The sequence below is a fragment of the Gossypium hirsutum genome, chromosome D07 (assembly GCF_007990345.1).
Source record: "Gossypium hirsutum isolate 1008001.06 chromosome D07, Gossypium_hirsutum_v2.1, whole genome shotgun sequence".
Taxonomy (NCBI): domain Eukaryota; kingdom Viridiplantae; phylum Streptophyta; class Magnoliopsida; order Malvales; family Malvaceae; genus Gossypium; species Gossypium hirsutum.
Genome location: NC_053443.1, coordinates 14,262,386 through 14,290,013, shown reverse-complemented (window position 1 = coordinate 14,290,013; position 27,628 = coordinate 14,262,386). Strand labels below are relative to the sequence as shown.

General features: G+C 33.8%; 1 protein-coding gene, 1 long non-coding RNA gene and 1 pseudogene across 2 annotated transcripts; 2 read left to right on the top strand and 1 right to left on the bottom strand.

Annotated features, from left to right (window-relative positions):
• On the bottom strand, nucleotides 1-5,514 carry LOC107956043 (17.3 kDa class I heat shock protein-like; annotated as a pseudogene).
• Nucleotides 5,515-11,740: 6,226 nt separating this feature from the next.
• Nucleotides 11,741-12,674, top strand: LOC107954209 (17.3 kDa class I heat shock protein). The gene has a single exon (XM_016889697.2). The coding sequence runs from the start codon at nucleotides 12,006-12,008 to the stop codon at nucleotides 12,483-12,485; it is 480 nt and encodes a 159-aa protein (XP_016745186.1). The 5' UTR covers nucleotides 11,741-12,005; the 3' UTR covers nucleotides 12,486-12,674.
• Nucleotides 12,675-23,636: 10,962 nt separating this feature from the next.
• On the top strand, nucleotides 23,637-25,428 carry LOC107923225 (uncharacterized). The gene is made up of 2 exons (XR_001691552.2): nucleotides 23,637-24,127; nucleotides 25,268-25,428. It is a non-coding gene; the product is annotated as an uncharacterized lncRNA (long non-coding RNA).
• Nucleotides 25,429-27,628: the final 2,200 nt, after the last annotated feature.

The window sequence follows — 27,628 nt, the reverse complement described above, 5'->3', positions numbered from 1 at the left end:
CTTGTTTATCATTTAGTCAGGCTAATACAACACATTACGATTCCCAAAGTTACAGACAAGTAGACAGACAAATTATATAAACAGTTCTCAATATTGATAATAAGACCTGCAAACACGAGTGTTTAACCAACAATATCAATGGCTTTGACATCAAGTTTCTTTACTTCCACCTTAGGAACAGTATCAGTAATAACCTCAATTTCCATGGAAGCTTTAAATTGATCCATTTTTACATTCTCTGGCAGCCTAAATCTCATCATAAAATGGCCACTGCTACGTTCAACCCAGTGCCAAGTATCGTTCTTATCTTCCTTCTCAACATTCTTTTGTCCACTGATTTAAAGTACCCTGTCATCTTCAATCTCCACTTTCACTTCTTCTTTCTTGAGCCCAGGAAGATTAGCCTTGAAGATGTGAGCTTTGGGGTTCTCCTTCCAGTCGATTTGAGCGTTGAAAAAAGCTGAGGTATCAGTGTTTTGTTCGAAAAGTGAAGAAGGGAAAGGTAAGTTGTTGAAGTTGGCCTGCATGCAGACAAGGAGCAGACCATGCAGCCCGGGCCATACAGTTGCAGCTGAAGTTCATGCTGCTATTTTATTTTATTACTTTCGATTGATGTTTTGTAACTTAGTTAGATTAGAACCAAGTTGCTAATGTACTTGATATAATTAGGTGATGTTTGAGCTGATAAATTAGATTTTCAAAGTGTACAAGCAATGTTTATCAAGTTACAAGGTTATTAGTGGAGTTAGGTGATGTTTAGGTAGTGTTTGGTGATGTATTTTACTATAAATGTATTGTTTTCTTATTGAATGAGTGAGCAAAAATGAGCTATCAGCCATAAGCTCCCTTGCTGCACATTTGTGAGCAAGTAAAATTTTTTTATTGTATTTTGCTGCCTTGTCTTATGTCCTATTTTTCTTCCTCTACTCTTACAAAAACTCCAACAATTGGTATTAAAAGCTTATTTTCTTAGTGGACCTGTCATTCTTCAATCTTAAAAATCATGTCTTCATCCAGATTCTCTCTAGCTCCACCACCAATGTTCAATTATGAAGGCTACTACATTTGGGTAGTGAAAATGAAGACCTACCTATAGGCATTTGACTTGTGAGAGGCTGTCAACTCGGATGTTGAACCACCACCCTTGAGAGCCAATCCCATAGTGGCTCAGATCAGGCAACACTCTGATGATAGAGCCAAGAGATACAAAGCCATGTAGTGTACCCAAAATAGTGTGTCTGATATGGTTTTCACAAGGATCATGGCTTGTGAGTCTCCAAAACAAGCCTAGGATAAACTTAAGAAGGAGTTTCAAGGGACTGAATGAACGTGACAGCAACAACTCTTGAATTTGATAAGGGACTTTGAAAATTTGAAAATGAAGGAAGAAGAAATAGTGAAGCAATATTCAGATAGGATCATTTCTGTTGTGAACAACATCGGATTGCTTGGATAACAGTTCAGTGAAGCAAGAATTGTAGAGAAGGTTATTTCAACCTTACTTGAAAAATATGAAGCCAAAATCTCATCCCTTGAAGAATCAAGAGATCTGTCTAGCATCTCTTTGATAGAGCTGATCAATGCTTTCTATGTTCAAGAGCAAAGAAAAGCCAGTAGACAGGAAAAACATCAAGAAGGTGTCTTCCAAGCCAAGAGCAAACCAATCTCAAGCTCTTCGGGCTACAAAGGGAAAAATACTTGGTCAGTCAAGCCTAAAAGAGATGGAGCAAGAAGAAAATATCCACCTTACCCATATTGTAGTAGGCTTAGTCATTTAGAAGAAAACTGCTGGTTCAAGCCTGATGTGTAGTGCAAAATTTGTAAAAAGATAGGCCATGTTGAGAAGGTTTGCAGAAACAAAGGCAAGCAGAGGCAAAACTAGTCTCAACAGCTTAAAGCTGAAGCTCAAGTGGCAGAAGAAGACTGTGACCAAGAAGAGCAAGTCTTTGTGGTTTCATGCTCTGCTGCTAGAAGAAAGACCACAAAAGGGTGGCTGATAAACAGTAGCTATACAAACCACATGACACCTAATGCTGCAATCTTTAAGAACATAGATAGGAGCTTTAACACAAGAGTAAAAGTGGGCAATGGACACTATATTAAAGTAGAATGCAAGGGAGATGTGCTGATTGACACTCTTATATGTATCAAACTTGTTTCAAATGTCTTGTTTGTGCCTGAAATTGATAAACATCTGCTTACTATAGCTCAGCTACTTGAAAAAGGTTACTCAGTAGTGTTTAAAGACATATAATGCCTGACTAGTGATCCAAGTGGATCCAAACTTATGTCAGTGACCATGGCTGACAGAAGTTTTATTGTGGTTTAGAACAAAAGTTCAGACAGTGCCTACACAACTATCTTAGATGAGTCTAAGATATGGCAAAAAAGGCTAGGCCATGCTAACTACAAGTCTTTTGTTCAACTGACCAAACGGGACTTGGTTGAAAACTTCACAAAATCAGTTGAGAAAGAGGATGTTTGTGAAGTGTGTCAACTAGGAAAACAAGCTAGACAGCCATTTTCTTTGAATAAGGCTTGGAGAGCCTTAGAAAGCTACAGTTAGTCCACACTGATGTGTATGGCCCTATAAAGACACAGTTCTAGAATGGTAGCAGGTATTTCATCCTTTTTGTTGATGATTACTTAAGGTTTTGTTGGGTTTACTTCCTAAAGCACAAGTCAGAAGTGGCTTCAGTATTTTGGAAATCCAAGGCAGCAGTAGAAACAAAATCAGGTTGCAAGCTCAAGACACTAAGATCTGATAATGGCACCGAGTATACTTCAACCATGTTTCAGGGCTTTTGTTATGAAGTAGGCATCAAATACCAGCTCACAAGCACCTACACACCTCAGCAGAATGGTGTCAGTGAGAGGAAGAATCAAACTTTGATGGATATGGTCAGGTGCTTGATGTTTGAAAGGAAGCTGCCTAATATTTTTTGGGCTAAAGTAGTTAACACTGTTGTTTACCTTCAAAATAGGCTACCAACAAAGGCTTTGGTTTAAAAAACACCATTTGAGGCTTGGTTTGGGTTCAAGCCATCATTTGCTCACCTAAAGGTCTTTGGCTGCATTTGTTATACACACATACCTGCGATCAAGAGAGACAAGCTAGCAAAGAAAGCTCAACCTGGCATCTTAGTAGGCTACAGTAGTGTGAAGAAATGCTATAGGATTCTGGATCCTACATCCAACAGGGCTTTTATGAGTAGAGATATAGTTTTATATGAGAAATCAAGCTGGAACTGGAATAAAAATGAGCCACAATGTGCTGCTGAAGACCTGGTGACAGATTACACTAAAGGTGATCAAGATGATCCTGAAATAGACTTTGAAGATGAGCAGTCAGGGAAACCAAACCATTGGCTAAAATTTATGCAAAAGTAGATGTAGCTACTGTAGAACCAACTTGTTTTGAAGAAGCTGAAGCTCAACTAGGATGGAAACAGGCCATGCTCGATGAAATGAACATGATTAATAAGAACCTGACCTGGGAATTAGTTGGAAAGCCAGCCAACAGAAAGGTCATAGGAGTAAAATGGGTATTTCGAGCCAAGCACAATGCTGATGGAACTCTGAACAAGCTGAAGGCAATGCTGGTAGTGAAGGGATTCAGTTAAAATTATGGCATTGACTACTTTGAGACATTTACACTAGTGGCTAGACTTGACACAATCAGACTATTGGTTGCTTTAACTGCATAAAAGAAATGGAAGATACATCAACTCAATGTAAAATTTGCCTTCTTTAATGGTTTTCTTGATGAGGAGATCTATGTTGAATAGCGTGAAGGTTTCAAAGTTAAAGGCAAAGAGGACAATATGTACAAGCTGAAGAAAGCCTTATATGGTTTAAAATAGGCACCAAGAGCCTGGTATGATAGAATCGACAGCTACTTAGCTAGCTTGGGGTTTGAGAGAAGCATCAGTGAGCCAATCTTGTATGTGAAGAAGGAAGGTGTTGAAACACAGCTCATAGTCTTATTGCATGTGGATGACTTGCTGGTTACAGGATGAAACAATGGCATATTGGCTGATTTCAAAAGAAAAATGGAGAGCATGTTTGATATGTCAGACTTGGGAGAAATGTCATACTTCCTTGGCATAAAAGTGTCTCAAAATTAGCAAGGGATTTTCCTAAGCCAAAAGGCATTTTCCTTGAAGATTCTAAACAAGTTCTCCATGCTGATTTGTAAAGCGACCAACACACCAGTTGCTATTAAAGAAACGCTGACCAGCCAAGGTGATTTCGAAAGGGTAGCTGAGTCAACTTATAGAAGCCTAGCAGGATGTTTGTTGTATTTGACAGCCACAAGACCAGTCATCATGTTTGCTGTAAGTCTACTATCTAGGCTCATGCATTGTTGCAATACAAGTCATTTTCAAGCTGCTAAAAGAGTTCTCAAGTACATCAAAGGTATACTAAGTTTTGGAAAAATGTTCACCAAGGTTGATAGCATGAAGCTAATTGGTTATGTAGATATTGATTGGGCTGAATTGATAGATGACATGAAAAGTACCTCAGGGTATCTGTTTACCCTTAGTTCTACCATTTTTGTTGGAGTTCAAAACAGTAAACTATTGTTGCTCAATCGACAGTAGAGGCAGAGTATGTGGCAGCTACATGAGCTGTTAACCAAGCTATTTGGCTAAAAAAAATCATGCCAGACTTGATTCTACACCAAAGAGAAGCAACAAAGATCAGATGTGATAACCAATCTGTTGTTGCAATTGGAAAGAATCCAGTGTTTCGTGGGAGAACCAAGCATTTCAAGATAAAGTTTCACTTTGTTAGGGAAATGGAACAATCTCAAGAAATCAGACTAGTTCATTGCAGTTCTGAAGACTAGCTTGCTGATATCTTGACAAAGCCTCTTTGTGTGTCAATGTTCAAGGTTTTGAGAACCAAAATGGGAGTTTGCAGCATGCAAGCCAAAGAGGAGTGTTGAAGTTGGCCTGCATGCGGAAAAGGAGCAGACCATGCAGCCCGAGCCATGTAGTTACAGCTGAAGTTCATGCTGCTGTTTCATTTTGTTATTTTCAAATGATGTTTTGAAACTTAGTTAGATTAGAACTAAGTTGTTGATGTACTTGATGTAATTAGGTGGTGTTTGAGCTGATAAATCAGCTTTTCAAAGTGTACAAGCAATGTTTATCAAGTTACAATGTTATTAGTGGAGTTAGGTGATGTTTAGGTGACATTTGGTTATTTTGACCAGCTAGTTGACTGGTATATGTATTGGCATTATGCCTCAATTCAAATTAATGAAATCTTTCAGAATTTTTTTCTTCATTTTGATCCTCGCTTAAACTTTCTGTTCAAATTTCTTTGGCCGTTTTTTGCTAGTTTGCTCAGCAAGACATTGAGCCTTCAAGCTCAAGTTTCTGTCAACTTCATTCATTTTGTTTTCTAGTTCCAACATAAGTCCTTGAATGGATCTCAAACATCTAGAGAGAACGAATCAAAGACGCTGCTTCGTCGGTTACCAAAGAAACTTGGGATCATTGCCATTTCTGCTGTACCACGAAGCAAAGATGATGAAAAACTTCAAATGACGAAATTAGTAAGTGTTAAGGTTGCTGACTATTTTGAGGATCTGATACTACTTTCTTGATGTTACAAAATAGGATAGGTGGGGGGTATTTATAAGATGCTGAAGAGGAATCCCGTATTTTTAAGAACTTGTCTTATTTGTTTTGGTTACCATCTTGAATTTGTCTTAATTTAGGAAAGGTAGAGAATTAACTTGAATGATTTGGACTTGTTTATATTATTCATCAAATTGGACCCATTCATATTTCAAGTTCAACAACTTACTGGGCCACCTGGCATTAAACATTGGCAAAAGAGTAATTTTTTAAAATAAATATATTTTTATGTTTTCTTATAGATTGAGTTGGTGTGCTTTTTTTTGAAAAACTATATTAACTAAAAAATAAAAATCATATTAACAATTTTAAAATATTAACTCAATAAATTTTTTATATAATTATATATTAATACAATTAAGAAAAAGAAAAGAAATTTGTCGATTGAGTTTTAGCTTGATTGGTATAAGCATTGTTGTTAATGCAAGAGGACGTGAGTTTGAGCAGAGGCGGATTTAGGGGGGATGGTAGGGTCCCCAACCCTCCCTAAAATGTAAAATTTTTATTTAGGCTCTTAATTTATTTTTAAAATTTTAAAATAGTAAAGATAAAATTACACTTCAGCCCCTTAAAATTATAAAAATTTGATTTAATCCTTTACAAATTATAAAGATATAGACTATAAAAAATTAAAATTTCATCCAGCCCCCTAAAAATTTATTTCGGCTTCGCCCCTGAGTTTGAGTGTGCTGAAACCCATTATCCTCTTATAGGTTAGAGAGGGGCTATGAGTAAATCTAAACATTATATTAAAAAAACAGATATGATCAGAACTATTGAATTTTAGACCCTTTAAAATAATAGACTTTTGTCTCATTAGCTTAAGCAATGTGGCTTATAAAATTTTGCAAAAGTCTTGGTCAAATATACTTAAACCAATGATGAATGACATAATCACTCCCTACGAAAACACATTTGTGTATGGGCAGAATATTGTGAACGATGGAGGCAATTCATTCACCAATGTGTCAGCACAATATCGTATCAACTACTTGTGAATGACTGTCCAACGGAGTCAATTACACCAAATTGAGGACGACGCCAAGGTGACCCCTTGTCCCTCTACTTCTTTCTACTTTGCTAGAATGTGCTTTTCGATATTATTACTTCATGCAGAGGCAAACCAACAAATTATGGATTGCACGGGACTGTCATACAATATCTCATTTATTGTTTGCAAAAGATTGTTTCTTATTCTTCAATGCCAATATTCACTCCTGTTGTGATCTCAAAAGAATATTAGCTCATGTTAATATCTACAGTATGCTAAGTAAAAATTATATTGTGTATTGAAAACTATTCTGTATTATTTCTGTATTATCTTCTTGAACTGTACAACACAGGTGTTTATAGAATATTGTGAGCTAGCTATTGCTAGTAACTGATGTTAACAACATAACAGATTTGGAATAACAAACTAACAACTTATATTAACAGAGTCGTTATATTCTAACATTCACCTATCTTCTCGACAGGCAAGACCTGAAGAAAACCTTTAAACCGAGCAAAGGATGAAATAAAGAGTGACTTGGTAAGAATATCGGCAACCTGATCACATATAGGTAACTTACCAACAAGAATAAAACCATCAGCAACTTTCTCACGAACAAAGAACAGATCAAACTCCACATGCTTGAATTTGGAATGTAAGATAGGATTGGCAGCTACCGCGACAGCACTAGAGTTGTCACACCAAATAGTAGGTGGATCGGTAGAGTGAAGTTGTAATTCTTTTAGTAACGAGACCAATCAAGCAACATCACTAGTAACTGTAGCAAGACTCCGATATTCGACTTCTGCCATGGACCGCAAAACAACTTGTTGCTTCTTGGAACACCAAGAGATTGGTGTGGGACCAAAATATACACAATAACCTATTGTAAAGCGACGATCATCAAAATCTAGCCCTAGTTAGCATCGGCATAATCGACTAAAGAAAGTCGAGCAGAAGTACGAAAAGCAATCCCATAATCAAGGGTACCAGATGAACAGTAATAGGCGCATGCATGAACTGACATATAAGATTTACCTCATAGGCAATATCAGGTTGAGTAAGGACCATATACTGTAAAGTACCCGCAAGGCTTTTGTATTCATTAGGGTCACTAAGACGATCCCCGTCACACTTGGATAGAGGAGATGAACTAATCATTGGAGTATAAACACTCTTTGCATGAGTTATGAAGCTCCTGTCTAGCAGATCGCGAATGTACTTTCGTTGGCATAGATGAAGACACCCTTCAGCAGAATGGAGATCACTCATATCTTTAAGTAATAATAATATCATCCACATACACAAGAACATAAAGAGTGGATTTAGGTGTAATTTTAACAAACAAAAATGCATCAGACTTGGATAAAAGAAAACCAATAGAAAGGAGAAAACACTTCAATTTATCAAACCAAACACATGGAGCCTGACATAGACCATACAAAGTCTCTTCAGACGATAGACCAAAGATTTACCATCAAAACCATATTGAACATACCCTGAAGGTTGCTGCATAAACACTTCATCAGTAAGATCACCATTTAAAAAGGCATTATTTACATCCACCTAACGAAGTTGCTTACCCTTGGAAACAGCAATAGATAGAATGATTCGAATAGTAGCAATTTTTATCACCGGACTAAATGTTTCCTTGAAATCGCACCCAGGCTCCTGAGAACATCCTTTAGCTACTAACCGAGCCTTACGACAAGCAATCATGCCATCAGGATTTTTCTTCACTTTGAAAAGCCCTTTACACTCGATCACTTTGTAATTATTTGGTAACGAAATGAGCTCCCAGATGGAGTTACGAATTAGAGTATCATACTCAGCCTGAGCAGCAGTATGCCATTCAGTGATAGACAAGGTTTTCTGAATCGTGTGAGGTTCAACAGCTTCAACAATCAGAGCCTTAGGTTTAAAAATACTGGCCTTAGACTGGGTAACCATCAGATGAGTATTCGTGAGGGGCAAAGAAGCTGACGGAATAGTAGAAGATACTAGAATATTAGAAGCTATCGTGGTTGGATTTGGCACTCCTTCATTATTAGGTAAAGAAGAGACAAAACAGAGTTCATGGGCAGAGCCTAAAACAGCCTGGGGAACTTCAGAGTTAGAGGGCGAGGGACAGAAACCAGGAGGTGAGGGCATCACAGGAGGTTGAGCGGATGAGAATTCTGAGGTTTGAGAACAGATAGGTTGAACAATAGGAACATATGTCGATAAGAGAGATTGACCGGACGAAGATGTGGAACCTCTCGTAGAAGACGTAGGAAATAGAAAACGATGTTCATCAAACACAACATGACGAGAAATAACCACCTTACCATCCGATGTGAGACATAGATATCCTTTATGCTGGGTACTATATCCCAGAAATGTACAAGGTTGAGAGCGAAAATTTAACTTGTGGCATAGAAAGGGATGTAGACACAGAAAACAACAACATTCAAACACTCGTAAATTATCATATATGGGATCTGTCCATGCAGAACCTTATACGGAGAGTGTCCATTCAGAACTGAGGTAGGAAGATGATTGATAAGATGAACAGCAGAACAGAATGCATAGGCCCAATAATCCATAGAAAAATTTGCTTGGGCCAAAAGTGTAATACCCATGTCGACAATATGTCGGTGTTTGCGTTCAGCCACCCCATTCTATTCGGATGTATAGGGACAGGACAATCTATGTATTATCCCTTGAGTCGCCAATACGGACGTGAAAGCGCAAAACTCTCCTCCCCAATTACTCTGAAATTGTTTGATATTTTTCCCAAATTGAGTTTTGATTAATTGCTGAAACTGAACAAAGCAATCCACCGCTTGAAACTTTTGACGAATAAGATAAATCCAATTAAAACGAGTGCACATGTCAATAAAAGAGACATAATACCAATTGCGTCCACAGGCAACTGACACAGGTCCCTATAAGTCGGAGACCACCAAAGAAAAAAGATATTGTTGCTACATATTCTTGGATGGAGACCACCAAAGCAAAAGGACCCTCAATTAAGGCATAGGTATTTTGAATTTTTGCTACATATTCTTGGATGGAGAGGTTACCTCTCTTAAGGGAGTGTAGATCGTGACGAATGCGAGATAGTTTTGCATCTGTAACTGCTGCGAAGAGATAAGAGCAGTATTCCAAACATCAGACGCCGTTCGAGCATAGGTAAAGAGGCTAAAAGTGAATAAGTAATAGTGGAGAGTAACAAGGAGGTAAGTAAATGATCCTGTTGAATGAACGCCAAGGAATCCAGATTTGGAACGAGATATCCCTCCGACGACTGCACAAAGCGTGGCGGAGCAGGCAACGTGCCTTCTAAAAACCCGGTTAGTTTGTAACCTTTAATGATCTGCCGAATATGTTACTGCCACTGAATGAAATTTCCAGCATCCAATTTAACAGTGTCATGATGAGGGAAGGATTGAATGATCCGAGCACCAGTGAACACCAGACCGCCGTGCTCAACAGAGGCAGAGTTAGCAAAAGCAATGGTAGTCATGGAGGCAAATGAATATTAGATCTCCAGTATCGAGGCGACTGATACCATGTTAATATCTACAGTACAACACATGTATTTATAGAATATTGTGAGCTAGTTGTTGCTAGTAATTGCTGTTAACAGCATAACAGATTTGGAATAAAAAAACTAACAACTTATACTAACAGAGTTGTTATATTCTAACAATTCATTATTCGAAACTATCCTAGAAAGTTTAGATTATTTTTCAATCATTCTGGACATGTATAAAAGAAATGATGGATGCCATGTATTCTTGGTGTTAAACAAGTTGAACATCCAAGCAAATACCTGGGAATAGAAATGGCTCTGCTACAAATTTAATGTATATTCTTCCAAGGTCTTGTTAAGAAAGTGCAATCCAAATTGGTAGTCTGGAAATCTTTATTCTTCAATTCATTTTATCTACCATACATATGTACTTTTGTCCTATTTTAGGGCTCCAAAATATATAGTGGATAAGGTTTATCACATTTTGAAATGCTTTTGGTGAGGTCTTGAATTGGATCAAAGAAAACTACATATGTATAACTAGAACACTCTATGCAAACTCGTTGCTGATGGTGGGTTATTAGAAACATGGAGCTATATATTGAATGACGCTTTACTAAGTAAACAAGCATGGTGATTACTTACCAACCCTATGCATCTAACCCAACAAATACTTCTAAAGAAATATTTCCGTCGTCAATCCTTTTATAATCTACATACTAAATGTACCGATTCTTGGTTATGGAAAAGTTTACTCAATGGTAAAGATATTTATAAGGGTGATCTTATGATCCAATTTTGGAAAAGCAATCATGTATTAGTTGACTCAAATGCATTTGTAGCGCATGCAATAGTACAAGCTGATACTCTAATGGATAAGAATAACCGACAAATTAAAAGATTTATCAATCTTAATTTTAAGTACACATTACCTAATGGAACAATGCAAGCTGATACCCTAATGCAATAGTACACAATACTTAATTTTATCTTTTTTACAAGAAAATATAATTTAATACACAATTTGTAAATTAAAAATAAAAACGATTTTAAAAAAAATTCATTTATTACTAAACTAGACAATTGTCAAATATATTGTTTTTCTTATGCTTCAAATGACCAAAAACTTGATATCTCTTAATAATAATCAATTCATTTTTTATTAGTTTGAGTTGCCTGTCATTGATAAATCAAATTAAAGCTCAATATTTTTTTTTAAATTTCAAGCAATTGAATTGAATAATTTTCAAAACTTGGGTCAATTTGTTACATAGTGACAATGTCAGAAAGGATCATTAAAAACAAAAAAAAGTCAAATTTGGATGAAATCAAATTACTCAAATTTGAAGGTTTAATTTTTAAATTTAAAATTAAATTAGCACAATATATAAATATTAAAAATTAAAATTATTATTAGGCGTATTCTAAAAATTACTATGTGATTTTATAACTTTTTAAAAATTAAAAATATTGTTACTATGATTAAAAAAATTCGAATAATTAGCGGTGGTTTTATAACTTTTTAATTGACAAAAAAATATTAAGTAAACGTCAAGTTTGTGGAGTGGTCCTTTTCGTTCTCATCGGGTTTTTAACTCATCAGCGTTTAAAGCGGCCCATGGAGGATATGGGCATTCCCGAATATCCTAGAAAATCAAACTGTTTCTTTTATTGGATAAGTCCGAAAATTCTTGAGAATACTAGAATCCTCATAGATCCCCATAAAAACTGCATTTCAGGTGTCCGAATTACCCAGACAAGCAAAGCAGAGAAACTCTAAGACAGCTCTCTTAGCTCTTCCTCTTTTCGTACTACTTATAATCTTATTTTCATTCCATTCCCGAATATGTCTCTGATTCCAAGCTTCTTTGGCAACCGTCGCAGCAGCATCTTTGATCCATTCTCTCTTGACGTTTGGGATCCTTTCAAGGACTTCCCTTTCTCTTCTCCTTCTTCATCACTCTCCACGCGCTCTTCTGAAACCTCGGCTTTTGTCAACACCCGAATCGACTGGAAGGAAACCCCAGAAGCTCACGTGTTCAAGGCTGATGTTCCAGGGCTTAAGAAAGAAGAAGTGAAAGTGGAGGTTGAAGATGACAGGGTGCTTCAGATAAGCGGGGAGAGGAATGCAGAGAAGGAAGACAAGAACGACTCATGGCATCGGGTGGAACGCAGTAGTGGCAAGTTCATGAGGAGATTCAGACTGCCGGAGAATGCGAAGATGGATCACATCAAGGCTTCCATGGAAAACGGAGTGCTTACTGTTACTATTCCCAAACTTGAAGTAAAAAAGCCCGATGTGAAGTCGATTGAGATTTCCGGCTAAAGATGTTTGTAACTTGTGAGGGCCTTTCTCCTTTATTGAGATTGGGACTTCTGTGCCTATTGTCAATTGTGTGTGTCTGTGTGATAAACAAAGCTATGGGTACTATAACTTTATGTTGTTGATGAAGTTTGTGTTGTTAATGTAAAAAATAATTGTTACTAAATGAGTTTATCCTCCCTGCTTTTGTTATCTACCTTCTGTAGATGGTTGAAGGAATTTCAACCACCAATGGTTTGACTTTGTTTATTTAGCATGACAAGAATCATTTTCTCCACTTCATTCAATGAAATGTACAAGGATAATACCTTGGGTGCAAAATTCCATCTTTTGTTTCAAACTGTTTTTTACTAAAATATTACAAAAAAAATTTATCAAAATAATATACAAAAAAATTTATTTACTAAAATAATAAAAAAAACAGCTGAATGGAGGGTCTGCACAGGCGGCACCAATGGTGCCTGCGGCAGAGGCGTCATTAACATGTTCGTATTTCAGTCTTTTGTTCGTATTTTTTTTAGATTTTATTATTTTAAAAAATATACTATTTTTTAATTTTTTAATTTTACATTATTTTAGTAGATTATATTTGAAAGGTATTCATTTAGTGTGTGTTTTTATTTAAATTTAAAAAAATTCTTATTTCGACCTTTTGTTCGTATTTTTTTCGGATTTTATTATTTTTAAAAAATATACTATTTTCTAATTTTATTATTTTACATTATTTTAGTACATTATGCTTGAAATGTATTAATTTATTGTATTTTTTAAATAAATTAAAAAAACCCTTATTTCGGCCTTTTATTCGTATTTTTTTCCCTGAATTTTATTACTTTAAAAAAATATACTATTTTCTAATTTTATTATTTTACATTATTTTAGTACATTATAAATTTTTAAAAAAATCCTTATTTTGGCCCTTTGTTCGTATTTTTTCCTAGATTTTATTACTTTAAAATATTAATATTTTCTAATTTTATTATTTTACATTATTTTAGTACATTATGCTTGAAATATATTCATTTAGTGTGTTTTTTATTGAAAGTAATAAAATCCGAGAAAAAAATACGAACAAAGGGCTGAAATAAGGGTTTTTTTAAAATTTATTTAAAACACACACTAAATGGATACATTTCAAACATAATGTACTAAAATAATGTAAAATAATAAAATTAGAAAATAATATATTTTTATTGAAAGTAATAAAATCTGGGAAAAAATACGAACAAAGGGCCGAAATAATGATTTTTTTAAAATTTATTTAAAAAACACACTAAATGAATACATTTCAAACATAATGTACTAAAATAATGTAAAATAATAAAATTAGAAAATAGTATATTTTTTTAAAGTAATAAAATTCGGGAAAAAAATACGAATAAATGGCCAAAATAAGGGTTTTTTTAATTTATTTAAAAAACACAGTAAATTAATACATTTCAAGCATAATGTACTAAAATAATGTAAAATAATAAAATTAGAAAATAGTATATTTTTTAAAGTAATAAAATCCGAGAAAAAAATACGAACAAAGGGCCGAAATAAGGGTTTTTTTTTAAAATTTAAATAAAAAACACACTAAATGAATACATTTCAAACATAATCTACTAAAATAATGTAAAATAATAAAATTAGAAAATAATATATTTTTTTAAAGTAATAAAATTCAGGAAAAAAATATGAATAAATGGCTGAAATACAAACATGTTGGTGCCGCCTCTGCCACAGGCATCATTGGTGCCACCTGTGGCAGACCCTCCATTCAGCTGTCTTTTTTTTTGTATTATTTTGGTAAATAAACTTTTTTTATATTATTTTGATATTATTTTTTTTATTTTGTAATATTTTAGTAAAAAACCCTCAAACTCACCTAGTATAAACCCTTCTTTTAGCCTTTTTTCAATCTCCTGTTTTCATCAAACAAGATTTCTCATCTACTTTCTATATGCCGGTAGTAAGCAGGGATTCAAATAACGGAACGTTTTCAGAATAGCGGCCGTTATATAGCAGTAGCGCCGCCGACCGAAACCGCTATTGCTGAAAATAACGGAGGGAAGCGGATTCACACCGATAACGGTGGATAGCGGCCGCAATTTAACGGATAACGGACAATTGCGGTAATAACGGGCCGCTATTCCCGTTATTTTCCATTTCCGTAAATTAAAAAAAAATCAAGTGCTGTAGATGGACATGGATGGTGATTCTGGTGAATGAAATATTGAAGTGAATAGTGAAAAGTGAGAAGAAAGACTGAATAATTGTACTTTATAATAAAACAAAAGACAAGGGAATATATTCCCTCCCAACCTGCAAAATCGGTCAAGTTTCAAACTTTCAATCAAAACAAAGTAAAGTAAAGTAAAAGACTGAAAGTCGATTAAAAAATCAAAACTCACTCACACAATACAAGTCAGTACTCAGTAAGTCACAGACTCACAAACTCACATTGTACAGAATCACAAGCAAACGAAAAGGCAAAATATATTTCTTCATTCTCCATATTTCGGCAAGGCAAAAAACACAGCCACAGGGCACAGGCAGCAAGCAAAGCAATAGATCAAGTAAGTAGAGAAAACTAACCCAATAAAGTACTTGCATGTCTTGAATCTGCAACATAGAGTGATTTTTTGATATTTTTATCCCTAGATCTATATTCTACACAAAAAGGGGGGTTTAAAATGTTTTCGGCGATTTCCGATCACCGTGCACGGCGGCGCCGTCGCCAGTGATCGGTGGCTGCCACGGTGGCCGATGGTCGGATTCTGGGCAACGGCAGAGAAGAAAGATAATTGAGAGAAAAAGGCAAAAAAATTATTTGAAGAATGGCTGAAATGAAGATTCTGAAAATTTTTTTATTTAAATAGGCCTTCAAAACGACGCAGTTTTGGGCAGGCCACTCTGGCACCAAAACGACGCCGTTTCGGCCTAACCCGTGCACTTACCCGACCCGTTTCCTAGGATCCGCGTGTTTTTAACAGAAGGGTTAATTGCGCTTTTAGCCCTTCCTATTTTTTATTATTTACAATCAAGCTTATTTCTTTTTTAATTTTGTCCTATAATTTATTTTCGTATTTCAATTTGGTCCACCTTGAAGCTGTGCGTTTTGAAGGATGGGGATTATTTCCCATTTGATCCATTTTTGTTATTTGTGCATTCAATTTGGTCCTTTTTCTTTTTATTTATTTCGGATTTGCCGCAAATTTATGTTTTAAGTTCGATTTAGTCCCTTTTTTGTTATTTTTGCTATTTTATTATTAAATTAATTAATTTAATATTACTATTACTATTATTATTTTTCCTTTTTTTATTTTATTATTTATTTACTTGTTATTATTACCATATTATTAAAATTTAATTAGTTTTGCATTATTATTTCAATTATATTTCTTTTCATATTTATTTACCTAAATATTTTAAATACATTTATTTTATTATATCATTTTATTTATCTATATAGTATATCCTTTCATATAATTTTTAATTTTAAGATTTTTATTATTGTTATTATTATTATTATTAATACCATCATCATCATCATCATCATCATCATCATCATCATCATCATCATTATTATTATTATTATTATTATTATTTATTATTACCATTATTATTATTATTATTATTATTAAATTGTTTTACACAATATTTATTTATTTATTTCTATAATATTAGGTCTTTACTTTAGCTTTAAATTTTGTTTACTTTTTTTGGTATTATATTGTTGATAATATAACTATATAAGTAATGAGTTGCTTATATTTCTAAATATAATTTTATGTTTCTTATATAAATAAAAATAAAGCATGCCACCACGTGAAGAGTTCCCGACTAAAGGATTGGAGGGTGCACCAAGTAATGATATAGGTTGGCACTTTGGAACTCCAGTGCCAAATGCGAGAGGAAGTATCGTATGTAAACTTTGTGGTAAAGTTGTGAAAGGAGGAATAACACGATTTAAAGAGCACATTGCTCATAAAACCGGCAATGTTGCACCATGCCCTAATGTTACTGGTATGTGATACTTTATTATTATTATTAAATGTTATTGTAAATTTATCAATAAAGATTATATATAATTGATAATAATATAAAGTGTGAATTATTTTTATTTTATTAACAGGTGTCATTAGAGAAAGTATGATGAATGTACTAAAAGAAAGCAACACAAAGAAAATAGACAAAAAGAGGAGAAAAGATGAATTCTTATCTCAATTAACAGAAGAGGAGGATGAGCACGAGGGATTCATTGATGAGGTTTCTGCTATAAGGCAAGCAACTCGAGAAAGTATCCAATCACAACACGAGTGGCATAGAAGGGAAGAATTCAGACGAAGTACTGGTGGTTGGGATAACATTTATGAAGAAGGGCGACCTTCTCATGGATCAGCTAGAGAACATAATAGAGAAAGAACAAGGGGAGCTATACCTGAATTGGTTAGAAGCAAAAGTTCAAAGCAACCAAAGGTCAATGACTCTTTTTTAAAGAGTTTTCGAAGAAAGATAGGTGAAGCGGTATCTAAATTTATAATATATGAAAGACTTCCTTTTCAATTAGCAAGCTCTCCATGGTTGTATAACTTAATTCAAGTGGCAACAGAAGTTGGACAAGGTGTAAAGCTCCCAACACCTTATGAGGTTTCAGATGTGTATTTGGAGTCAGAGTATCAACGAGTTCATGATTGGGTAAATGTACTAAAGACTCATTGGAAAGAATTGGGTGCAACTCTAATGTGTGATGGTTGGACCAACAGTTTGAATCAAATGCACATCATTAATTTCCTTGTTTATTGCAGTAAAGGAACCATTTTTTGGAAATCGGTAGATGTCTCAAGTGTCCGTAGTAGAGATGCTGAATTCTACTACCGTTTGTTAGATTCAGTTGTAGAAGAAATTGAAGAAAATTACATTGTCCAAATAGTGACTGATAATGAGGCAGCAATGAAAGCTGCTGGAAAAAAATTAATGTTGAAAAGACAACATCTATATTGGACCTCATGTGCAGCTCACTGTTTAGATTTATGCCTTGAAGATATTGGGAAAAAGCCCAGTGTAGCAAAAGTGTTAGATGAGGCAAAGAAAGTGACTTGCTTTATATACAATCACATTTGGACTGTTGATTTGATGAAGAAGTATACACAAGGGAAACAAATACTTCGACCCGCTCTTACTCGATTTGCAACTCATTTCATTCAACTTGAAGAGCTAACAAGACAAAAGCAAGGTTTGAGAGAAATGTTTAATTCAAAGGTCAGTATTTTATAATTAGTTAATATAATTACTTAAATATAGTAACCTTTAGTGATTTTATTAGTTCCAAATAATTTAAATTATATTATTTTAAAATTTTTCTTATGAATATATAGGAATTTAAAGAATCAAAATGGGGAAAGCAAAAGTCAGGGCCTGCTTATGAAGCAAAAAAAATTGTTTTGGGAAAAGATTTTTGGAAAAAAGCCAATGACCTCATAAAAGTTTATGAGCCCTTAGTAAGAGTATTGAGACTTGTGGATAGCGATGAAAAACCAATGATGGGCTTTATTTATGAGGCTGTTGATAGGGCTAAACGAGCAATTCAACAAAATTGTCGATATTTCACAGAGTATGAAAAGATTATTGACAATAGATGGAATTTTATGCATTCCGACTTGCATTCAGCTGGTAAGATAAAATGTTTCATATAATTAAGAACTATTTTTATATTTTATTATTTTAAGCTTTAGATTATTATTATTTGATGATATTCTTATAAATTATACTTAGGTTATTTTCTCAACCCTCAATTTCAATTTGGGGTGGAGCATTCTGAGAATGTACTAATAGAAACATTAGAAGGTACAAGATCAGTAATTGAAAGATTAGAACCTTCTATGGATACTCAAGTCAGAATGGTTAATCAGGTTAGATTCAACTACTATTATTTGTAACTTAGTTAAATAATTTGAAATAGAATTTTTATTTTTATTTTTATTTTTACTCTATCTTTTATTTATGCAGTTGTTACTATTTAGAGATAAACATGAGACATTCGGTACTCCACAAGCACAAAGAGCTTGGAAGCAAATGAATCCGGGTAAACAGTTAATTAAATTATTTAATTTAATTTATATTATTTAATTATATTGTACATTTTAAAGTTATTTTGAAATTTAAATAATATTGTGCAGCTGAGTGGTGGATGATATAGGGCACATGTGTTCCCGAATTACAAAAATTAGCAATTAAAGTGCTTAGTCAAACAACTTCAGCATCAAATTGCGAACGAAATTGGAGCACATTTAGTTATATTCACACCAAGGCAAGAAGTAGGTTAAAGTATAAAAAACTTGAAAAACTAGTGTTTACCTATTATAATATGAGGCTTAAGATGAGGCATCAACAAAGAATGAGCACTGATGATATAAATGCTAGTTTTAATCCTATCAGCCTTGATTATATCTTTGAAGATGTTGATCCACTATCAGAATGGCTTCATGAGAAAGAGAATCCATTGTTAGATGGTGAAAATGTCGATGTGTTGCCTGTGGATACCTCTGATGATGAAATGGATGTTGATCAATCGCAACAACAAATTTTGTCTCATTCAAGTTCTAGTTCAACTCCAAGTCAGAGTGGCGATGGACCCGATGGTGGTGGTTTAAGTCCAATTGATGAGGATGACGGATATAGTGATGATAGAGGTGAAATTAGGTCTTCTAGTCAGTATGGAGGAGAATATGGGGGTGGTACCACTGGTGGACATTTTCGTGACAGATCAGAGTTTGATGGAAATATGTTTCCTGAACCTAGGAGAGATAGAAGTGAACCTAGAGCTCCATCAAAGGGAAAAGGCAAGAAGCATACTTCTATAGGCTCTTCATCTGGTAGTGGTAGGAGATCGAGTTCTAGTAACCTTGGGTATAGTGATTCATCTACTAGTACTCAAGGTTTTTATCCACCAGAACAACCTTCACATGGTTATCCACAACCATATGGTTATTATCCACCATTTCCTAATTATGGTGTGCCATACCAGCCTCAAATGTATCCTCCTCCACCAATGAATCACCCACTTCCACCTTTCATGTATCCTCCTCCTCAAATATATCCTCCATATCAATTGAATGAAAACCAATGTGAAAATGTTACTTTTTTGGATATATGTTTGGACAAAGGCCAAGAGAATCAAGTCAAGAACGCTCCCAAAGTGAAGGTGAAGGATTTGATCTTCCTCGTCATTCCACTAATTGGTGAAAACTAAATCGTGCCACTATCATTATTTGTAAGGTATGTTTTTTTAAAGAAATCTTTTGTTATTGTTCTTAATTTTGATGATATTAAAACATTTAAAATAATATATATCTTTAGATAAATGAATGAAGTATATTTTATGAAAAGATAATGAAGAATCGAAGCATGTTAAATTATATATGAAAGTAGAATGAGATGAGAATAAGTGGTAGGAAATAGGAATAATTAATGAGAATCTATTCATTAATTTATCTATTCCTTTTTTCCTTTTGCAGCATATTTATATCTTCACTATCTTCAAAGCTGTCAAGAAATATTGAAGACATTTCTCATGTATGAATTCTCAATTCTTTTATCTATAAAAACTTTCAAACTTATTAAATATGATAAATGTTTAATATTTCCTTTTTTTTACTTTGTTATTAGTTAATATAACATTCTTAGAAAATTCGTAAATAAATATAAGAATAATTAATGATTATAAAATTTGTGTTCTCATGTCATATTAATAAAGGTTCATAAGTGTTAGAAAACACTCTAAAAATCATTAAAAGTGACTTTTTATAATTATAATTATAATTACTATGTTTTACAGTAAGTTGTGCGAATTTGAAAAAAATTCACAACCGCGATACCCGCAGTGACCGCAATAGCGTCCGTTATGTCCGCGACCGCGACAAACGCGACGCGACCGAAAACGCGACCGCGACCGCAATTTAAATCCCTGGTAGTAAGCCTTGCATTCAACTTTTGGTCACTGCAACTCGTGCACAAATTCTTCTCACGGTTTCAGCTACAATGGTTCCAAATCCCTCTATTTCTACTGTGATTTGTGCCAATACTTCCTTTTAAGGTGTGCATTTTCACAAATAAGAAGCTTATTTGCAGCAATTTTGTTGAAAGTTTTCGGGCAATTACGAAACTGACCTGAGCAACCATAAAGGCTCTCTGCTGTTGATCAGCCCTTTAGCCATTCCCCTTAAATTTGTACTGGTTCATGGAACGCATTTTCACAAATAAGAAGGTTATTTGCAGCAATTTTGTTGAAATTTACAGGCAATTACGAGACTGACCTGAGCAACCATAAAGGCTCTCTGCTGTTGATCAGCCCTTTAGCCATTCCCCTTGAATTTGTACAGGTTCATGGAACCAAACCCCTTCTCTCTTTATTGAATCTTATGGAAATGAGCACAGAGTGGCAGGACTAGAGGTACTTACCATGATGGTTGGGAAGCTCCAGTTCATGTTCAATACCTTACCTTCTATCAGAGCTAATTACAATGGGGAAAAGGCCTTGGCTTTGCAGCTGATTTGTAAACGTGATAATATATCTCCTCCCAATCGAAGTGTTTTCATGTATAAGATATTTGTCTGCACAAAGTTGGAAGTATTCAAAGATTCATGTGTCCCTCCAATGAACATGGAACCAGCACTCTATCTAGGTTGGGAATGGAAGTTAATCAATCAATATGACAGACAGCCATTTAGTCGAACAAATCTATTGCAATGAAATAAAAAGCAAAGCAAGTACATTGCTTTTTCTTTTGGTTTTTTCAACGGTTCTCAATTATGTTAAAAGCAAAGCGAGTACAAATCTATTTGCTCTTAGGAAGTCACAATTCATCAAAACTGGAATAAGTAAACCTATTTGCTTTGCATAGTTGCCATTTTTCATGTTCATAAGACTTCAAGAAAGCTAAAACCATGGTCAACTCACTTTTTAATTCACTGAAATCAACAACGTAGTAGTTTTTCGTTTAACACCCAAATTCTCAATCATCGTCGGCAGTTTCAAAGACCTTCCCTTCTGTCTTTTGCTCTTTCCTACAATTTTGGTTTTCCTTTTTACAGTGAGCTGCTTTGAAAATGACGAAAGAAATGTCGAAGTTACGGTGATTTGGATTTAACCTTTATTGAAGCTCAAAAGTTGCCTAATTTTTTTCGGCACCGTAAAATCATGACTAGTAAAATTTGCAATTTTGTACTGATTCCACTGATTTAGGGTTCTACACCCACTCCAAAATAATTCAATTTTCTCTGGAGTTATCTCGATAATTTTTTACCCAACTTTATTTTTTTTCCGTTTGTTCAGGAAATGGAACCCCGTTGTTTGGTGCAAATTTTAGGTCGGGTTCGAATAGACGTTTTACGCTAAATATTTAATTTCAGAGTAATTATATAAATAATTTACCCTAAAAAATATTTAAATCTCTTAACTGCTTACGTAGGAATAAAAGAAGGGGCGACAAACAGAACGTGTATGCAAACTAGCAAATACTCAGAGTGGTGTAAACATGATCCAAATATCAAAACAAGAAATAGTGAGAATACAAAAAGTACTAGCATGTTGCCTCAATTCACTTTTATACCAACAGCTAGATGCAGTTCCTCGGATGTTGATTGGTTAGTTCCATTCACACATGCTAATGAGTTGCAAATTCAGATATGTGAATGCTGGCTACATTCCCTATATTTGCTTATTTAAATTTATACCTCAGAAGGAATATATTTCATAATTCTATAAAGCATATGCAACTGAAAGGAGTTTTCTTAACTCTTGAGGAGTTTCAGAGTTTTTAACGGTATTTCTATGTCTATGCCTAACGAAATCTACAGTTGATGTGCCATGGCTTCAGCGTCATATTATTAAAATATACAAAATCTTTATTTTTACACTGTCCTATCAGATCCATGTGTTTAATTATTAAAAATGATTGTGATGAGATTCCTAGCCTGACTCTCTCAACACCAACCAAAAGAAAACAAATTCCAAGAGATTTCTTCAGCAGATAAATGCTTTACCGTCTTCTAAATATGGAAATAAAGATGATGATCCCAAGAAAATGGGGTTCTTAATGTTATTGTTTCTAAGCAGGTAGTGAAGAAGCTTGATGTCAAAGCCATCGAGATTTCTGGATGAAAGCTTTGAATAGTTTTCTTCTTTTGTAATGAATTTTGAGATGTTTTCTTAAATATTTGTGGTTTGCATGTTAGAGAATGAAACCTGATGTCTGTTTTGGCTGCTGATAATGTAAATAATGAATAGAACACTACATTTATGCTGTAAATGTCTGCACTTTTCTTAGATACCAACTTATTAATAAGTTACACAAATCATAGTGCCATGCCGTTAATTGACAGTACAAGGTCTCTTAAACTAATGATGTATGCTTTGCTAACCCATTGACAGAGCTGCTTGTAGAACCGCCTTCCATTAGACAAAGAGTTTCTCCTTCAAATTCATTGCTCTTTTTCTAATATCGTTTCCTTCCATATCCACCATTAGTCTTTTTCTATGTTCTCTTTCCAGATTCTGCAAATCCAAGCCTATTTTTCTATGTTCACGAGTTGGTCTCCAAAGAAAGGTCTGCATAGCATTGGTAGCCCTTCACAAACACTCTCAATGGTTGAATTCCACCCACTGCAGCATGAGCCAACACTTCCTTTTGAGGTGTCCATTTCACGACGCAACCTATTTCTCCTACACTCTCTTGGAACCCATTTGGCAATGATTTAATCCATTCCGAGCCACGAACCATACCAGGCCTAATCATCCACAGAAACAGTTGTTTACTGTTGGCCAGTCCCCAAGCCGTCCCAATTAGTTCTTGCTTATCAATGTTGACCATGCTATCATAACTCACATAGATGACAGATTTGGGGGCTTGTTTGTTAAGCCGAAAGACGCATTTACTGGGCCAGCTCTACAGAATTAAACATTAGAGAACTTCTTGTAGATATTTGTAAGTGGACTTAAAAGAAAATAACTTTTTGGAATAAAAAAAAAAGATAAGAAGGTATAAAAATTATTTCTCCTATATTGTTTTTTTCTTTTTGGAGAAAAAATTATATTGAATAGTATCCACTAAATTTAATTTCCTACATCTAGAAAAATAAAATTGCAATAAAGGAATAGAGTCAAGTCCTGGATAAGAATCAAATTTTATTGCGACAAATATTAGTCCTAGGTAGAGGAGATCATGGGTTGGGCGGCCTGGCCTAGCCCGACCCGACGGCCCGTCCAAAATATAGGAGGGTTCGAGTAAAAATATAGACTCGAAATATAGGTTTGGGCAAAAAAGAAACCCGTTTTTCTCAGGTAAAATTTTTTTATCCTGGGCCCGGCCCGACCCGACCTGACCCGAAATATAATAAATATATATATTTTTATTTTTAAAATACACTACATTTAAAACAAAAGTCACTTCCACAGTTCCACTTTTCCAGACTTCCACCAATCCAAAATCCCTAAGCCCGCGCCCTCCTCCCTTTTTTTTCCCAATTCCAAAATCAATCCACCGATCCACCTCCGGTCCTCCACCCAATTCCAGAATCAACTCATCAAAGTTCAAACAACAGTGTTAGAATCAGAGGTTAGAGGCTGTCAATACACTGTAATTTCATATTCTATTAAATAGGTTAGTTCTCGAATTATTTCCCCTCTGTATTTGTAAATCCTCAATTCCTCACCTTTTCCGCATGTTAATTAGTTAAATTATTTTTCATGTTTTTTGCTTTTTGCTTTTTTATTTTTGGATTGATGAACTGATTGATCTCTGTTATATGACCACTAGGGTGCTTTGATTTTCTGCCTGTAATTCATAAACTGATGTTGTTTGGATCGTTTATCTTGATAAAGGAAGAATTTTTTTGGGTGGTTACTGGTTAAGGTTAGGGTTTGGGATGTTTTGCTAATAGCTAGGGAAGGATTGATATTTTGATAATATGATATATGTTGGTTTTCTGATTTTAATTTTAAGACACTGAATCTTCGCCCGAGGGGGATTAAATCTGGAATATACAAGTTGGTATTTTTGATATATTGGTATTTTTGGATTGATGAACTGATTTTGATTTTCTTCCATTTGAAATGTTCATCTTAAAATGATATTTTTTTCTTAATTATGTTTACATTCTAATGTGAAAAAACATGATAGAAAAATAAATAATTTATATGTATGATGAAATTATGCTTAAAGGTTTTATCCAAACAACAGTACTAAATTCTCAATATTATAGCTGGAGAACATGTCAGGCAAGCTCAAAGTCCTAATCAAATAGTTCCATTAATACTTGAGGTTAGGCAAAAATAAATAAATAAATAAACCATATGCTTAACCTTTTTTATTCCTTAAATAATTATTATTCCTTTTCTCTCTTTGATCCTTTGCAGAAGTATCTATTCTCTTTTTAGAATCTGGAAACACCTATTAAGACTCATTATGTTCCGGGGAAACTTGTTTTTTCATTTTTAGAAAGCAACTTATATATGTATGTATGTATGTATGTATGTATGTATGTATGTATGTATGTATGTATGTATGTATATCTTTACTGTAAAATTGCTCTGCCCTGAGGTGAGTTTTGTATTTCAATACGAGGCTATAGGATTAAGGGTAGCTGAGCACAATTAAGAGCAAAATTGTGTTATTCAATTATTATTGGATGAGAATTGGTTTATGTTTTATAGAGCATGTAATTTGCAGGGCTGAGATCACAAGCTTAGTTTCTTCATTTAATCTCATCTTTTTTTTTTTTTTTGCTTTGTTTTATTGCAGAAACAAGTGACATTGAAATCGATTTGGCTTACCTTAGCTTCATTTCCCATAAGCTTTCATTTACATTTTCTTTTTAGAATTTAATTTAATATAATTTGATTTTCTTTTATTTTACTTTGTACAACATTTTGCAATTAAATGCAGGATTAGCAGATTTTCTAGATGATAGTTTGTGTCCTTATCTCAAAACATTGTTATGATTACTGATTCCTCTGAAAAAGAAGTGAACTTCCAAAATATTAGGGGGAAAGAAAAACTTAAATTTTGATTAAATTATGGTAATGTTATGCTAAAACTGTTTATCTACTAGTAGGAAAATAATGAGATTGAGAAATGGAGATGTTTCTATTTATGAATTTGGATTGGATTTATGCAGTTTGAATTTCATTAATTTCTTTTTTGGTACATATGTAATTTAGCTTATAGAATAAGTATGACTATCTCAATTGTTTAAACGCAAAAGATGTTTTCTAGTTTAGGTTTATATATACAATATTATGCTTTCTACGTTTATATATAAATTTGAAATATAATAAATGTTTTTGTTCCATTCAATTCTTATTCCTTTTTTGTTTGCGTTTTCACACTCTAATTTATTAGGAATTTTTAAGTTTTAAATTGTTTAAACTGAATTGTTTTAAATTGTTTAAACTCAATTTTTATGTTTAGGTTTATTAGGAATTTTTAAGTTTTAAATTGTTTAAACTCAATTTTTAAGTTTAGGTTTATTAGGTATTGTTAAGTTTTAAATTGTTTAATCTCAATTGTTTAAACGCAAAGGATTACTAGAATTAAGTTTTAAATTTTAAATCATGTCAAAAACGGGCCGGGTTGAGTTGGGCTGGGCCTAGGAATTTTTTTCGGGCCGGGCTTGAACAAATTTCTAGGCCCATATTTTGGGCCGGGCTAGACCTGAGCCTAGAAAGTGGGCCTAAATTTTTTTCTGAGTCCAGCCCGACCCATGAACACCTCTAGTCCTGGGCATAACTCAATAAATAAAGGGGGTTAATTATTTTGAAAATAAAGAAATAAATATAAATAAGAGAAAACATTATGTAAAGTAACAGAAAATTGAAATAGGATGATAAACTCTAGTCTCAGGTGCAATATCAGTTTTGGTGTTGAGATTGATGGCTCCATACTTATTGATAAGTCAATTAAAATAAAAATTTCCACATTAGGATTAGGAGTGTTTTTGGATAGATATTATTTTTCAAGGAATTTAATTGGTTGGAATGTGATTCTAATATTTGATATGAAAAAATTAATTTACTTTCCTTAGGAATGTAACATTCTCATGGGAGTTACTTTACCACAATCAATGGAAAGTGATTCCCTTGATAACTGGCAAAAAAGTTACTTTTCCATGTAAATAGAAAGTAAAAGGCTTAATAATAAATTTGGCCACTAATGTTTGCATGTTTTGTCAAAATGGCACTAATTGTATTTTTGAGCCTTTTCTAGCCATCAACCTTTGTTCTTTTTTTCAATTTGCTTTTTCTAACAATTTTAATGAAAGTACCGTTAAAAAAAGTTAACGGGAATGATGTGAAATTTTATGTGTGGAATATTTTTAATGAGATGTAATTCATTACTTACATAGCCCAATAAGATAATTGCATGTGGAAAATAATAAAATAAATAAATAATACATTAAGTTAAAAATTAACTCTTAATTTAAAAAAATAAACGTAATCTAAAAAAAAACTTAGTAGAAAAACTTCTCAATAAACAAACATCTGAAAAATTGAAACTTTTTGAAAGAAAAGAAAGATTGAAACAATGAATTTATTCATTAAATCTGTTAGAAAATGCAGTTTGAAAAAAAAATCAAAGATTGATGGCCAAAGTAGACTCAAAAATACAATTACGGCCATTTTGACAAAACATGCAAACATTAGTGGCCAAATTTGTCATTAAGCCAGAGTAAAAAGAAATTGTTAGGACAAAATTAATCATTCTTTTATGGATAAACTACCAAAATAGTCATTTTTGTTTACCTCAGGTTCCATTTTAGTCACTTATGTTTGAAATGGTACGTTATCGTGATGTAACATTTTAGTCATTGAGCTGTTAATTTCTGTTAACGGTGTAACGGTAAGCTGACGTAGCACGTTAAATCATCATTTCAAATAAAAATTTTACGTTAATTTATACAACTGGTCCCCATATTTTTTCGTTTTGAGAAATTTAATTTTTTCTTTTTTGTTCGTTTAACTTTCATTTTTTTTCTTTATTTTTCATTCTCTTCTACTTCTCCCTCTGTTTTCCTCCCTTCTCCATGTAACAACCTTAACCCTTATCCATCATCGGAACAAGGTTTCGGAGTATTACCGGACTTTACGGAGTAAATACGAACAT

Coding starts and splice junctions, on each gene's coding strand:
- LOC107954209 (XM_016889697.2), top strand. CDS start 12,006: ATGTCTCTGATTCCAAGCTTCTTTGGCAACCGTCGCAGCAGCATCTTT.